We start from the raw sequence: 17,196 nt of genomic DNA on the forward strand, positions 1-17,196 counted from the left end.
GGTGCTGAAAACAGAGGCTGGGTATACACCATGGAGGCTCGGCACACGGCGAAACACTACAGCTTGGGAGGCTTTATTAGATGTCTTAATAACCTTCTGTTCGTTATAGTAATAGCAAGTACGCAAACATAATAGGCTAGCTGGATGTGTGCGCAACAAACAGTATGCAGGTACTGTAGCTAAAGAGAATCCAGAATCAGTAGACCATTGGGCACAGCTACAGAGTTAATGTCACGTATACTATCCAGGCAGAGTCCTTGTTTAGTACTGCCTGTTTGGTAAGTGGATGACACGGGGCACAAGGCTACCTTCTCCGAGGTGTTTTTGATAACATCTGAAAAAAAATGGAAACAAAACATTGGTTAACTCCAGTGTTGCTCTAGCGCAGATGTTCTTAGTCTTTGTCATGCTAGCGGCCATAAGATATAGTGGCACATACACCTCCTCGCGGCCGCCAGGGCTGTTATCCCCAGGCACTGGCGCAGTACTACCTTGCTGTCTTTGCTTGAATTCCTGCACGAGTTTCTCCTTATTCGGAGGATGGAAGCCCTGGTTGCTGAGGACTCTCCAAACCCCTCCCGGTTTGAAACTCTCTGGCGACCCTGGGTGGTGTTCCAGGAATCCTCTGACTTTTCTGCCTCTTTTTCCTGAGCTCCTTTCTTCTTTTCTGGGTCTTCCTCCCCCCTCTTTCCTCTCGGTTTCCATGTCTTTGTCGGTCTCCCCCTTGTCCCGTTTGGTTCCTCCCTCACCCCCTTTTTATGTTGGTTGTCCTTTATGTTGCCTATACGGCTTCATCTGCCTACCATGATATTTGCATATTATGTTTTGCTGGTCGGGGGAACCCCTCGACCCGCAGCTTTTCTGAAGAGGCCTCACTTTTTATGTTCTCTCTCTACATTGTTGACCCCATTCCCTTGTTTTTGAAAAACCCTTAATAAAACTTGATTATACATAAGATATAGTGGCACATGACTGCAAAAGCAAGTTATTACCCCAGCCATAATAGTACGTAGGACGTGACTATATATCCTGTAGATTATCATTATTACGGTATTTTATTATTCAAAACATTCTTCCCATCACAATCCCAAAGATATCACTATTACAGCTCCTTATCAATCCGAGTTAGTAGAGGCCACACTTTGTGGAAAAGCGGCATTTTTAGCAGATTTTGTTCCATGTTTTTTTTGAGCCAAAACCTTTGAAGGAATGGGAAATATATAGGAAGAGCTTACACTTCTTCCTTCTGCTAAATCCACTCTTGACTTTGGCTAAAGAAAAACACAGGGTAAGTTCACATGGAGTAACGTGCCGCGTGATGTGGCACGTACACGGCGTGTGAGACTTTGCGCGCCGTAAAAGCTCCCATTGATTTCAATCGGAACCTGGATCGTATACGCTGCGTTATTTTGCGGCCGTGATTTTGCAAAGTCTCACGTCGTATACGTGCCACATCACACGGCACGTTACTCTGTGTGAACGCACTCTCAGGGCTCATTCACATGGCAGGGTTCATCGGCCGTGTGTTGGCCACTAGACTATAACGGATGGATTTACACGACCATGTGAATGATCAGAGAAAAAAATAGAACTTGCTATTTTTGGGACCGAGTTCACTCTTGTCTGAGGGGTGCTTGAAATTGGATTACCCTTGTGGGTTCTCTCAACCGTGAAAAATGTGAAAGTAAATATGCAACAAAAAAGAGAATTTTTTCCAGAGATTGTGGCCTTAGCCTTATACTTCCAAGGACTTGGGAAACCAAAAAGTAGGTGCAGATCCAAGGAGACATTTTTTATAACTGGAAGCATTTTTTCCCCATGACTCTGAACTAGCAGAGCCTAAAACTCTTGTGCCCATAATTCATGGCTGTGTTGCCTTTGCATTCACTTGAATGTAAATGACCAAACACAATCCAACAGTCCATAGTCCCAATTGGGGGTGAAGCAGACCGTTTTTCTGATCCCGGACAAGCCCTTTGTGTTGCGTGTCATTTTTCTCCTATGATTTTGAGATATGTCTAGTTTTAATATCATGTTTAGAGATGAGCGAGTATATTTGATCGATTACCTCCCCTGCATAATTTTTGGTGCAAAAAAAAAAAAAGCGCCGGGGAAAGTGGGAGGGGAATCGAATTTTTCCGCGTGGTATTCGACCGAGTACACCAATAACTATGCAGGGGAGGTATTCGATCGAATACTGCTCGCTCATCTCTAATCACGTTTCATTAAAGGGAATGAGGCGCACAGATGTACACATATATGGTGTTCCCAGATGAATGATCATTTGTACATTTGTTGAATTAAACTTGTCATTCCTGTGGTTTAGGGAGCATCAGAGGCTTTGTTGTATGAGAATGAATCCTTTATCTTCAGAGGCAATGATCTCGCACTGTTTTGGGGTGATACGTTTGGGACAGAGTGACAACACTTGTAGAAATCAGTGCAGTGCTCCATTTATCTTGTGAGCGGCAGGAACATGTAGAAGGAGGCATTAGTACAAGCAATTATGTGATATTTCCCTATAAATAGTGATCTGTCTGAATTGGGCTTTAATTCTGTGTTTCTTCTCTAATCTCCTAATGAACGTATAGCGACATTCGTCACCTTACCAAACAAGCAACAAGCATGCCTGGCCATGAAACTTCCTAAATATATGGTGCCTCAGAGTTTCAGGAAGTTGTGTCACCTGATATCTGAATTTTACATCGTAGGGGAAAAAAGCCAAAAACTTCCAGTAACTCTACTTTCTTGGTAGGTAGAAACCGATTCACGCTTTTCTGAGAACCACCCTACTGTTCATAGTTCCCAGTCACATGGTCAGGTGGTTCTTCTACAATTTGGAGGTACATCACCAACTTTTTTCATTTATTTTTATAGATTTTTTTTTATTTATATGTTTCAATTTCTTTATTTTATATCACAAGTTTGAAAAACTGTCAAAGGGTTGTCTTACTGGAACTGTTAGAGGGAGCTGTTTAGATGTCCATGGGAATAGCTATTCATCTCAATCACAGACTTTCATTTACCCTACATGGGTGTTACAAGAAAAAAAATTTATGGCCAGCCTTAGGGTAAGTTCACATGGGGTTTTTGGTTAGGATTTTGAGGCCGTAGTCGCCTCAAAATCCTGACCAAAAAGACGGCTCCCTTTGAAATCAATGGGAGCTGGTCAGATCTTTTTTCCAGGAATCAGTTGTTCTGGCTCCCAGAAAAAAGAATGGACATGCTCATTCTTCAGGCCAATTCGCAACGCGAATTGGCCTGAAGACACTCCCTCCTTCCGACTAGGCCCATTCATTGGGCCTAATCCGGAGCAGAGTGCGGCTACCTGTTTTTTGGTCTGGAACCGGACCAAAAAACCCTGTGTGAACTTACCCTTAGGTTTCCCAACTATAACCAGTCATTACGAGGGTTTTTTCAGGCTGTACCTGCAGTAATCAGATGATTAATGAGTTAGCTAACCTTGTCATCAAGTCCCAACATATCAACCCACCCCCACAGATAGGTTAAGTTTTTTTCACAATATCCTACAGATGCTCAGCCTGACACTGTCCTGTTTCCCAAACCATTCTTGACCAATTTTTGCATTATGTGTTATGCTGCTGAAAGAGGGCATTGTTATAGGGGTAATACCAATGTCATGAGGGGTGTATTTGCCTATGAAAATGGTTGGTTATTTCAGGGCCGGCGTCAGCGCCCCCCGGCACTTGCCCACCCCAGCACTTGCCTGTCCCGATTTCAGATCATCGGCGTCCGACGATTTTATCCCACTTTCTACTCTTCAAAAGTTGGGAGGTATGGCGTTGGTGACGCCACACTCCTGTGTGACGTCACTCGCTTCATCTGCGACGTGCAGTGTCCCTCCACAAGGGGACCCACTGAGCCTCTGTCGCCCAAGGGCCCATAAAAACCTGGAGCTGGCCCTGGGTTATTTAGTTAGTAAATGTCAAAGTAACATTTTGTGGTGGCCAAAACCCAAGGTTTTATTTTTCAATTCATTGTCCAGCCCTAGTTTTTAGTAAATTTTAGTTTTACTCCACTTATATGCTATACTTTTTCACAGTTGCGTGACCACTGGATGGCGCTGTTCTGCCGCAGTCTATGATTTTTCCTCTGTACCTCAGGCACCATAATCCCTCCGCTTGCTAAATTCATGGTTCTGGACACGCACTGGAAATATTTAGTTTTGATATTCAGAGGATAATCCTTTGTCTGTAAAAAATAAATGGCATGTTTTAAATTTTGTCCAAATAATGTTCTTTGTCGGAATTGCTTGCGAATAAATGTCGATGCTTCTATTTTACATAAATGAACGGAGCGGAGCCGTGTGCGTGCTCTTGTTTATGAGCAGCAGAAGGCCGAATACTAAAGAGACAGCGGTCGGCCCTGCGCTGCGCGTTACTGGAGGCCGCACCGCTGATTTATAGGTAAAGCGGGGGGCGCTGATATTTAATTACAATGCTCAATTATCAGAAGAAGGCCCAGAGGCGCAAGCGCCGTGTCAGGGAGTCCACAGTGCCGCAGCCTAGATTTAATAGCTACATAAGCAATGGTCGGGGCAGGCAAGCAGACCATTATCAAGTTACAAAAGCGGATATATTTTTAAATATTAACAGGTCGTCTTGTCATGGCAGCAAGAAGCGGCTCTCCAGAGGTCACGGGCATTAAGAAAAACAGATGAGATCCTTAATACCATGGGGAACATATACTGTAACCTGACACGTACATCTTATTAAGCAGCTGTGGGGAAGAGAGCCGTTTTCACTTCCATCTGAAGGTTACATATTTTTCAGCAGCAGGGGGCACCAGAGAGTTTGGGATCTTTGCACGTTGCGTTCATGTGTTAGGATGAAGAAAAAAAATATGGTTTCGTGTATTTAGATTAGAGATGAATAATGGCATACCAGCCTAGGTAAAGCTCGGTCATTGAACTGTCTTGCTGTGTAGTTTTCCATTTCTCTTGTTTCCTGGTTGTGTATGGGAATAGGTTCACATGGTCAGGGTGTATACAAGCAAAACCTGATAGGGAATTTTAGGGTAAACTGTGGCCGGTAACTGCGGCTGAACCTCAGCTTTCTGCCACTGTTCACATGTGTGGATTAGCTGCACTGAAATGCTTATATACCTCCCAAAGAACTGAAAGAGGGGACAGTAGTCGCAGCGCACCCATTACATTACAGTGAATGAGGAGGTCAAAAGCCGCATCTCCCACCATGTCCTTGGCCCATTGCATTCCCGACTATGTCCCGACTATGTGTTCTAACTAGGATGGGGCATTTGACCTAAATTAAAATCGCCATTAAATGGGCATTTTATCTCGATTGTAGATATGAGTGTGTGTTGGGGTCCAACCTCCTGAACCTCTGACGGTTTTGTTTGGATGGAACCACATCTGCTTTTATACCCTGGGCCCTGTACAGTGGAGGCACATAGGAGGTGATCACTTCCACTGGGCTCGGTGCTACCCCCATCTTCTCCAGGCTCCTGAATCACATCAGAGACCACTGAGCCTGAATGGTCACGTGGTTTGCGCAACGTCGTGAAGCTTACATTTTTGAATGGTGACCACCGAAGTCCAGACGTCATTCAGAAAGGAAGAAGAGACCTTAAAGAGAACCATAGCCATCATCGAAACCCAAGCTATTGCTCTGGGGTTTGAAGAGTAGTTCCAGTCCATGCGGTTTTTGTCCAAATTAAACTGCAGGCAAACGCTGCAATAACCGAACCCAAATAAACAGCGGGCACAAAATGTACAGCAGTTATCTGGAATGACAGTTGAATTTGTTTAATTCTCGATTGAATTGCCCAGGCCTAGCCACAACAGCATAATGGCCCCCCCATAGTATACTGACACTGTATTGTCTTTATGTAGTTGTTTTTTGCATCCCCGCCACTATCACCAGTACGCTGCCGCTCCGTGTGGCGTCTGTATCTTGATGTTCTTCCTGTAACATTTTGCATAATCAGATATTTAATGATAAAATCACTGACGTCATTAGATGGAGAAGAGCAAATATTATGACATTAATGAGCAGAGACAAAGTAAATCACACAATAGAGGTAAGATGAGAGCTCCAAGTGCCGACTGAATAAGAATGATCCCACCATCAGTATTAACCACTAAACTACAGGGGGCACTTTGGTTTAAAGATATATATATATAGTAATAAGTTGCAGCAAGCCTGTGAAAGTTGGCTGATGATCACATAAAATTGGTGAGGGGGGGGGGCGCTAGTAGGACAGTGCTGCCATACACGCTGTGATACATGCTCCGCTCCTTGTTACATAGACTAGTTACAATTGTAATACCTTCACATTCAGAATACAGAACCTGAATTGGAGCAATAAATGAGTTCTCCATGTCTTAACAATGAGTTTGCTTTCCGAGCAGGTCATGGTAAAATAGGTCATGATTTCCTTGTTTCCTGGCGTCACCGGAGTCTCTTACTCTGCTCCTGTCATTGTTCCTGGTCATTCATAATAAGCATTGTCTGCGACAAGACGTTGGAATAAGGAGCTCACTCGCACTTTCACCTCAGACAGTGACGCCGACTACATCATAGTGCGAAGTCTACTTCTTAAATCAATCCGTACATATTAGCTCAGGTTCCTGTGATCGACTCTTCACTGATATAGAGATTATGGAATCTGCTTATTGATGAAAGGCCAAGGACTCTTGGTTTAGATTTTTGGACTTTTTCCCCCTCAGTGGCAGTCACTGATCTCCTCCTTTGTAGAAGGTCGGTGTGGTTGTCTTTTAGTACTAGGTTTATGCCTACTTTTAGTATTGTTTAGTGCACATTATCATTGGTGATGTGACTCAAGCACCATCTAAAATAAACTATGACAGGGCTGGAGATGGAAATTTTTACAGGACAACGTGTCTTTTTTTGGAATGCCGATTACTAAGACCCCTGAACGTCGGGATGACCACAATGTAAAAGAACAAGCCGGCCCGAGGTATCTAGATTGCAACATGTGGGATTATGTAGGGGAATACAGTGTGTGTGAGGCTATATATAGCTGTATGTGATATGGCTGTTGTATTCATAGTTATATGGCAGTGTGTATGTTCTGGTTACACATAGTGCAGATATTATCTGTACAAGGGAGATTCCGGATTTACTACACTGGACCAGCAGGTGGCCATACAGCTTCAATAGCGTACTGCAAACTGCTATCCTTCCTGACTCCCACATACACATACATGCTAGGCCAAGTAAGTAAGGAGAACGAGGCAGGTGGATGTGGGTGCCAGACACGTGGGGAACAAAGGATTGGACATGATAAAATTAACATGCCCCATACTTCCTTCCACTAAGTGTAATGTGCAAAACACAGACCATCTCTTCTGATGGGGCATGTAACCTCGCTCCAGTTCACCGGAACCACCACTATGCAGTAGATAAGGCTCCTACTACATAAATAAGATCAGCGCTGCATGTGCGCCTCATCCACTTGCAGCTTCTGCCATCCGGTGGTTGCTAGAACAGCTGATCTGTGTGGGCCCTGATAGATCCACATACTGATGACCTATCCTGTGGATAAGTCATCCATCTGCAAATTCTATTAGGGTATGTTCACACGGCAGAAAATCAAAAAGAATTCTTCTTCATTTTCCACCGCTGGCATTTTCGCCGCAGGCTCGTTGTGACAGGATGCCAATGCAGTGCCTCCGTTACGGCATCCCGCTCCTGATATGGCCTGGATGTGTTGAGCTGTTGAATCAGCCGCAGAATCCATGGCAAGGATCGAGAAGGACTCTTCTTTTTTCCACATCTCTGCCTCCCATTGAAAATAAAATCCGCTCTCAGATCCGCGGCATATTCCTCCGTGTGAACACAGCCTTAGTATGCGCAGTCTTAGGCCGGAGGCTATCGATCACGGATCCCTCCGCCTCCTAGGCTTTTGCACATAAAAGGAGTAGAGATTTCTATGGATAATTATAAGTTACGCTGGGTTCTGGTCTCCGTTCTGTGCTTTCCGTCTTCTGCATGCAAGAAGACGGAAAGCACAGACCGGGTCCGGCCATGAGTGGCGGTGAGTGTTTTATGGTCTCCGCTGCGAAAGCGGTTTTTTTAATCCGGACACAGAGTACTGCATGTCCGACTCTGTGTCCGGATTAAAAAACCCGATTTCGTGGCGGAGAGCATAAAACACTCACCGCCGCTCACGGCCGGACAGCTTTCAAACCCATTCAAATGAATGGGTGAGAGAGACTCCTGCAGGTTTCCGTCTCCTGCCTCTGTTTTATGCAGGAAACGGAAACCTGCAGAACGGACACCTGGGCGCAGATGTGAACGAGCCCTTATACTGAATCATTTCCCTACAGAATTATACATCAGTCGTATGCTCAGCTTCTTCTGCTCTACAACATGCCGCCTGTATTTTTAATAATGTACATCATTATAATATTAATGTCGTCTGGTTTGATCACCTTGGGTTTCCTGGAACAGTCTTCTAGAAGGAGGAATTTGTTCACACCCAACAACACAGAAGGGCACACACAAGTATTCATTATACCCTCTCGATGGGGGCTGAGCTGTGCTTTTGCTCAGAAAGGTCAAGAGCCACTTAAAATCTCTAAGTACCAAGTGACCAGATGTAGGTTGAGTTTGTCTTAACTGGTAGTTAATTATTCAATGAGATTTAGAATCCTGCCTGACAACAAGGTGACCCGGACAATCTTGTATCCCATGTAAACGTAACCAGTAACATTCAAAGGGCCCTATGAGACACTTTGATGTGGAGCGCTAGTGGACACTGGAGGCGATAAATGCATCAATTGGCCATTGTTTGCCATGAGCTGTTACACCGGCCCATGCTGAGTGAATGGAGGAGGAATGATTGATACCACAGTTGTCTGTCCCCATTCTGCTGCATGTGATAAAATGAATCCCTTATACTGCCTAAAAGAGGCAGGAGGAGCTGACCAACAAGTGTACGCTCCTTGGTCTGCTATTTGGTAACACAATTAGAAAGGAGATGAGCATTCCTTGGAATACTTCTTCCCATGGCCATCATATTTGGCCATCTGATGGGGCCTCCAAGGTGGCCATATACATTAGATGAATGTTGGCTCAACCCACTAATTTCAAAGGGTCTGACCAACCATCTGATGTGTATGGAAGTATCCCATCTCTCCTTGGGTGGCAGATATTGGAACAAGGAAGAGCCGAGAATATTGGAGTTTAACATGCCTGATACTTTTCATTGCTCTTAAGGATGATAACCTTCCGTTACATGTGTCACTCCCGGTCAAAAAACTCATGCAGCCTATGCTGAGCTGAACTTGCTTGTGTATGGCAGGGCTGGAAGGAATAGCCATTAACTATCTAAGATGTGTGTAAATGCCCCTAATGTTTACAGCTGACTGACTGAAAGTAATCTGGGAACTTGGACATTAAAGCTAAAGCCCCACGTTGTGGAAAGGCAGCTTTTTTTTTGTTTTTTGAGCCAAAGTCCGAAGTGGATTGAGCAGAAGGTAGAAGTATAAGAACTTACTGTATATTTCCCATTCTTTTTGTAGCTATTCTAGGCTTTAGCTCAAGAAATCGCAACAAAATAAAGCTGTGGTTCCGCAACGTGGGGCCTCTGCCTAAACTGATTCCCAAACAGGTGTGGTAAGCTGCTAGGGGCAGTGCTGCTTCCTGGAACCAATGCTGTACAGTGGACATGGCTGCTGCACCATTCCTATTACATGAATAGGTACAGCCTGCACACACTCCCTTCACACTAGCAGCTTTTGGTACCTGGAGGCTGCTGCAACAGCTGATCTGTGCAGGTTCCGGATGTCGGACCAAGACAGATCACAATACTGATAACCAATCCAGAATAGGTTATCGGTATGAAAAATACATTTGGGGACAGAAAACTGCTTTAGGCTAAGGCCTCACGTTGCGAAAACGCAACTTTTCTTATAGCGTTTTTTTGAAACAAAGCCAAGAATGGCTACAAAAGAAATGGGGACGATAAAGGAAGTTATTATACTGCTCAAACAGCTCCTGGCTTTGGTCAAAAAACCGCAGCAAAATCTGCAACAAAAAAATGCTTCATTTCTGCAACGTGGGGTTTTAGCCTTAAACCTGTGGTCATAAGTTGGGGCAAGGCTACGTGTTTTTGTTACAGATTTTTACGTGTGTTTGTGAGTCAAAATCAAGAGTAGCTTACAAAGGAATGTGAAATACAGAATAAACGAAGTTCTTAGGATAAGGTTCACACGGGGGAATTTCTTTCCTGAAACCATCCCTATAGAACCCGTGGTGGAAGACTGAAGCTGATCCTTCACTCTCTGCTACTGGATCACACGTTGAATATCCTCCTATAATAATAATAATAATAAATTTTATTTATATAGCGCCAACATATTCCGCAGCGCTGTACAATTTGTAGGGTTCAAATACAGACAGAAAGATACATTACAAAGAAAATCATTTCACACAATGGGACTGAGGGCCCTGCTCGCAAGAGCTTACAATCTATGAGGTAGAGGGGGTGACACAAGAGGTAGCAGGGGCGGCATTGCTTATGCAGAGGTCAGACACTTTTGTAATAGAAGTGACTGTCATTGCATAAACATAAGACTTTATGAGCAGTTGACAGTCGTGTCCTGTAACATGTGGATGGAGCTTGGACAGATAAAGTTATCCTTAGATGACATCATATCATGTGGGGAAGTGTGGGAGCGGAGACAGAGGAGGGTTAAGGGTTTACGTTAGACATTGTGATAGGCCTGTCTGAAAAGATGCGTCTTTAGTTTGCGTTTGAAACTGTAGAAATTGGGAGTTAATCTATAAAAGGAGTAATCAAGCAGGGGCCTTCTACAGCAGATTCCAGTCTCTAACAAAAAATCAGTCTCAAAATCCACTCCAAACTCCTGTGTGAACGCAGGCATTCTGCCTCTAAATCACCGTCAAATTCTGTCCCCATTGACATGCGCCATTACTTATTGCAGCAAAGTATGTCTGGATAGGTTTGTAACTCTACAGCGGAGAAGCGGGGTGCCACCTGACATAACCACCGCATTGATGGATGCCATAAATAACACAGAAGTAAATTATATTTTACAATTGCTGCAGTTATTTGTCCTGAGAGCAGTGGAGAGGATACGTTTTATGTGGACATAAAGCCTATTGTATGGAACGAGCCCATAGGTGCCTATTTAGCCTCCATTTTCAATTTTTCTTTTTAAGTGCATATAAAGGGTTTGGGGAGTATAGTACAGCTGTCACATACGTATGATAAAGTCATCTGAAGGAGTCTGCTGAAGGAAAGTGTGAACAGTATTTGACAAATATTTCACAAGATTCTGAAAATGATCAGATCTGAGCGTTTATGACCTGACATAGTAGTAAAGCTGGCACACTCATAAGAGAGAAGTCACGACTGGGCCATACCCTGCCATGGCTACCTCCAATATCCATATAGGATTTATTGTGCCATGTGGCAAAAAGAAGCCGGATAAGTAGTCTGAGTCCAGTGTATTCATGAGCAGGGCACTAGAGGAGCAGGCTGCTCATACATACACCAGACCACTAGAGGAGCAGGCTGCTCATACATACACCAGACTCAGAAACTTATGGGGAAGATTTTATCTTAGTCTTCATATGCCCTGCACTGTTGGAGGCTGCCATTCATACAAGACGCATCCTCCGGCAGGTCATGCCGCTGCTCTGAAATCCACTGCTCATACATACAACAGTATGTAGGATTTTTTGTCTGCTTGTAAAAACGGACATGGTTGTAAATAGAGATGAGCGAACACTGTTCGGATCAGCCGTTCCGAACAGCACGCTCCCATAGAAATGAATGGAAGCACCTGGCACGTACACTTTGCCAGTGGCCGGTCGCCGTGCCAGGTGCTTCCATTCATTTCTATGGGAGCGTGCTGTTCGGAACGGCTGATCCGAACAGTGTTCGCTCATCTCTAGTTGTAAACAGACATTAAAGGACAAGAGATAAAATCCCATTGTTAATGAATGGAAATTGCAAACAGACCAGCTAGAGTCCTTTGCTAAAATCTTTTACGGACAACAGCCACGGACACTGCTGAGTGGACACCAATGGTAGTGTGAACGCCCCCTTACTGCTAGTAGTGGTAATATTAGTGGTGTTAGTAATATTAGTATTGATAGTATTAATATTAGTGGTATTATTAGTATTTAGTGGTGTTAGTAATATTAGTATTTGTATTCTTGTTGCCTTGAAGTCTTGGTCCTGGGTTTGAATCTGACAATCGGCCACATTTATATGCTTTGAGTATTTTTATGTTCTTGGATTTTCTTTAGTACTCTGATTTCCTTCCAATAATCTACTTCTAGGTAGTTTTAGCCATGATCCCTGGGCTGCTGTGAGTAGTGACAACCTCTGTACAATGCTGATGAATATGTTGACACTCTATGAATGCATACTTGCAGCTTCTATATACTTTTACTATAAACCTGTGTATATACTTCTATTTATTGCATGTATCCCGGTTGGCCGGGATCTCATTGTAGTCTGTTTAGGACAGTATTCAGACTTTGAAGGACGCTGACCCTCTCTTACCCCCTTCTCTGTAGTCAGGGTGCATAAACTTGTTTATCTAGGCTATTGAAGTATCAGATTGTATACAATCCAAGATGTCAACAATGTATCCAGTGCCTGTTGTGTTTACCAGCTGCTATCTGTAACAACCATGCTACAAAGTAAGCGTTTACCTGCTATGTTTGCTCCTGATACATTTATCCCCTAGTCAGGGGACATGAAAGCAGATCTCCTGTTCCATTCCTTTTATTTATTTATTTTCTGCCTTCATCTGAGTTTTTAATTTTTATTCCTGTTTTTTTTTTTTTTTTTTTTTTTTTTTTTTTTTTATTATTATTCTACTGGTGGGAGATCAAAGGTAACAGGTTTAAGTCTTGTGAAAGTCTGGGCGAGCACCTGACTGCACCGCACGGGGACATAAATGTGGATATTCTCCTGTTTTAGGCTGTACGTCCTCTTCACAGGCTCTCTGCATGTTCCTTATGTGAGCAGTTTTTGCTTCTACTGCAAGGAATGAATGTTAAAATCACAGCGAAAGTGATCTGTTCCTTGGCGGATTGATTTCAGGAACACGCGTCTCCCCTGTGGGAATGCATGAATGGTATCTGCCTAACATATGACAAGGTACCTTAGACTGAGTGGCATAGAGAGTACAGGCTGTGAGCTAAGCACTGAGCCTCAGCCGGGGTAATTGTCTGGAGTCTGGATCCGCCTTCTAAGCAGAGGGGTCAGGAGCCTGTCATTGTACACTGCTGAGTAGATCTGGAATGATATGGACAGGGGACTGCCTCGCTGTGGAGAAACACTCAGGGCTGGCTGCGTTTCAGGTGCCTTTCCATGCTGCGCTGTGTTTTAGGAAGCGACTTTCCCCCTGCTCTGAAGTCTCTTGGACATTATTATTCCGTATCATGGAGGGAAGCATTGCCTGAGCTGAAACCATCAACTCGGTGTCGGCTTTCAACATGTCAGATTCCAATTTCTGGACCGTGCTTTCTAATTTTACGTTGCCTCACTTAAGGAACAGAAACAGGCTGCGGCGGACGCAGAGGTAAAAAAACAAACAAACAAAAAGTTGTATTTTTATTGCTTTTTGTACTTGTATGTGCTTGTTGTAAAACACCGTCATGACTTTGGAGGACAAAGCCGCTTTATTTCCAGTATGAAGAGTTTTCTGATATATTTCAGCGTTACTTGTGGCGTCTTCACATTCTTGTCCTCGCTTGTGTTTGGATAGTTTTCAGGCAGGACGCTCGCTGACATGTGTGAAAAGTTTGTGTACTACTCTACTGCCTAAGTTTGTGCTCTGACTATTAGGACATAGGTTGTCCCTGAAAGTCTGCTGTACAAAGTCCTATTGATCAGATGGTTCTGCTAAAGGTTGTAGTCCATGGTTGGGTTTATCTGACCTCATTCGTGGTGTTATATAAGTATAGCAGGTATTCATGTATTGTATTGTCTTGTCGTGGGGATATTGGAACGACTTAGTATATACTGTATGTTCCAGTTATTGTGATGTGATATAGACCGGTGGTTGGCAGCGTGGTGGTATACTGTACGTCAGGTGGCCTCCAACTCTCTGAGCTTATACGTAGTAGTATGAGATCACTATATACTATGAATACGGCATCTGTACTAAGCCCTGTGACTAGTTTTACATCATCATCTTACCAGGATAGACTGTGACAAGTCCCGACTCTTAAAGAGAGGACCAAACATGGGAAATGTTTCATTGTCAGGAAGAACTTAGTCAGTGCCCAGTCCTCCAGTTGGTAATATTTCTATAGATATTTCATGCCATCCTGTGTGTGCCACAATGAGAATATTCAGCATAAGAGCATGCCATATGTAGGGATAATCCTCTGTGCATCCTATGGGCACTGTATTTGGGATCCCGAATAAGATCATTTGGCGAGGGCTATGAAAAACATAAATTTGGTCTACTTACTACTCAAGCTTTGCCTCTCACTAACCCACAAGTTATTTTGTGTACGTGTACACTATAATAGGCTCTTAGTATTCTATGGATGTCATATTACGAATCTATGCCATACAGATCTTCATTACAGACATGCTGGGGGCCTACGGGTGCACACAATACAGGGCGCACTTCATGACACAAAGTCATAAGCCCTGTCCTTAACTCAAGGCTGTAGAGTCAGGGTCTGGCCAATTTTGGGGGGACATGAAAAAAAAAGTTACCCACTCTGGTTTCAAAATAGACTTCATATTCCTGCTTTAATGGGGTTGTGGCGTGAAGGATGTACCCTGTAGCCAGATGACAGGGGATAAGTGTCCAGTTGCTGGTGGTCTGACTCACGGGTCCCCCAGATATCAGAACAGGGGATCAATAGCCCCCCTAAAAGCCTCCTTGTGAATATGTGTGTTTGATCGACTCTCAATTCGCTGCTAGGGGTTGCCAAATCTCCACCACGCCTGCAGCCCCATAGAAGAGAGGTTAATATAGTGCCAGCACACTGGCACTCCATTCACAAGGAGGCTTTTGGGGGACTTTTGCTCCCCTTTCTCCTGATCGCTGGGGTCTCAGTGGTCAGACCCCGTATAATTGGACACTTATTCCCTATCCCGTGGAGGATAAGGGAAAGGTGTCTTTACTAGCACAACCCCCCTCTATCTTTTCTGATTATAATTCATAAGACTAATTTTCAGATTTTCTTTTCGGTTTTGTACATGCAAGTCCATAAATTTTTATCTTCTACTGAGAAATACAAAATTCCCTTTCTGGGTTTAGCAGTGTTTGGAAACAGAAATATTAGAAATATTAAAATGTTATTACAGCTCCCTCAGGGTTCGTCCCCGTGTTTTTTTCCTATGTATAACTACAGGACTTCTCTCGTGCTGCACCGACTCCCTGGAATCTCTCTCCCATCTTATAGGACATCCTAAACTTTCAAAAATGTAGTTAGTTCCTAAAAACTTCACAACTACGTATTTATTTCCTTCTCTGCCACAAATTGCACATCAACAATAGATGTTCACTGACCAGCACCTACTCCTGCTTTTCCACACGTTTGAGGGCCGTTTTCACGGGTCGATGATCAGACTAATGGACATTTACAGAAATGTTCGCTCCCCATCACTGCCCAGTGTATAATGCCCTGGGCCCCAATATATCAGGCATTTAAAGAGGGCCTCAGCATATTGGTGCCTCTTTACTGAATACCAAGGAGAACCAGACATTGCCGAGGGGGCTCTAGTTGATATTGCAGCTCAGCCCCATTTATTTGAATGAGACTGAGCTAACATAATGTTCGCATAAAGAATGAATATGACGTCACTAACCTTTAAAGTTACAGCAGTGTATTGGATTATTGTATAACAATAACTGGAAATTAGATCCCCGCATTAGCATGAGATCCCCAGGGTCCATGTTGTTGCAGTAATCAGGCAAGAGTCTACAGTAGTCGGTCTTACTGGGTAACAGAAGTTGTAAGCAGTCTCATCCCTTTTTTCTTGTATTGATTACAATAGACGTTACCAAGCAGACATATCCACTATGCCTGGGGTGTGTACACAATGTGGTGCCTTCCTGAAATCTTACACACATAAGACACAGACGGGAGGTTCAGTCATTGTCAAGTCACGACTATAGAAGGAAACAAGAACACAATAAGATGTGCCCCTTCCTTGTGTAAGGGGCATGAAAGCAACATTTGAAAGAACACGAATAACTTGGAAAAAAAAAAAAAACAATGTTGCTTTTTGCAATCTGGAATTTTACTTGGTGTGGAAATATGACCCAAGTTGGTGACTCCTCTCCATCTCTTGCACAATAAATAAGGCGGCCGCTTATTTATTGTTTATAATAGAGATTCGGAGATTACGGATTCTTTTTCGTCATCATTTCCTGTTTTCTTAGAAGTGGGGACTTCACTTCTCTTACCTCATTTATGTCGTTGTCAATCGTAAAGATTGTCCGACTTATTTAAGAATATTTATTACTAGTCTAAGTTACTATTGAATATACAAAACTAAATTCAAATGTCTTGTTTCTTCCTTACACGACATCCTGTCGGAGACGAGTAATATGTGACATATCAGCTCTCCAGTCCTGAGCTTACAGGAAGCGTCTTATGCTGATCTTTATCAGAGCGGACTGTATGTGACAGAAATAACACAAGGCCCATGATATTAAACAATATAGAACAACCTATTACCTGCAAAGAAAAAACATGGACAAGGATGACAAAAAGCTAATGTTGTTTTTATGTTTACATTATTTTAGTCACTTGTTATATTTTTGTCAATTCCTACCCACTAGTTAAAGCAGGTGCACACAAAATTATGTAACGCTACACATTATATCTATTGTATATAGGGGCCTCCTGATTCTCCCCAGAGAGATGTGTGATCTTATTCCAATGGTGCAAGATATACCTCAGCATATCACATCAAATGCGACAAGTTCTTTGAGGGCTAGTTCACAAGGGGCAAGAGGGGGCGGATTTTGGCGCGGAATCCAGCTCAAAACCCGGGCCCTCTCAATACAGGTCTATATAGACCGCTAGTGTTCTTTTTTCCGCTAGCGGTTTGTTCCCACTCATGGAAAACAGAAGCGAGCTGCCTTTTCTTCAGGCGGATTCTGCAGCTGATTCAGCCACGGACGTCCGCTTCGCAACACCTCCCTCCCGACTAGGCCCATTCATTTGGGCC

At 43.5% G+C, this 17,196-nt stretch overlaps 1 protein-coding gene across 6 annotated transcripts in view; it reads left to right on the top strand.

Moving 5' to 3' along the window:
* The window catches only part of MAST4 (microtubule associated serine/threonine kinase family member 4), a 370,078-nt gene that overhangs the window by 240,049 nt on the left and 112,833 nt on the right, over positions 1 to 17,196 (top strand). For 2 of the 6 annotated variants that reach the window (XM_075269802.1, XM_075269805.1), the window contains exon 1: positions 13,008 to 13,573. The exons of the other annotated variants lie outside the window; for them this stretch is intronic. In XM_075269802.1, coding sequence (XP_075125903.1) covers positions 13,488 to 13,573 — 86 coding nt within the window. In that variant the 5' untranslated portion in view covers positions 13,008 to 13,487. Of the gene's footprint in view, positions 1 to 13,007; positions 13,574 to 17,196 lie in introns of those variants that run through there. 6 annotated transcript variants of the gene reach the window in all.

The sequence above is a fragment of the Leptodactylus fuscus genome, chromosome 1 (assembly GCF_031893055.1).
Source record: "Leptodactylus fuscus isolate aLepFus1 chromosome 1, aLepFus1.hap2, whole genome shotgun sequence".
In the NCBI taxonomy this organism is placed as follows: Eukaryota; Metazoa; Chordata; class Amphibia; order Anura; family Leptodactylidae; genus Leptodactylus; species Leptodactylus fuscus.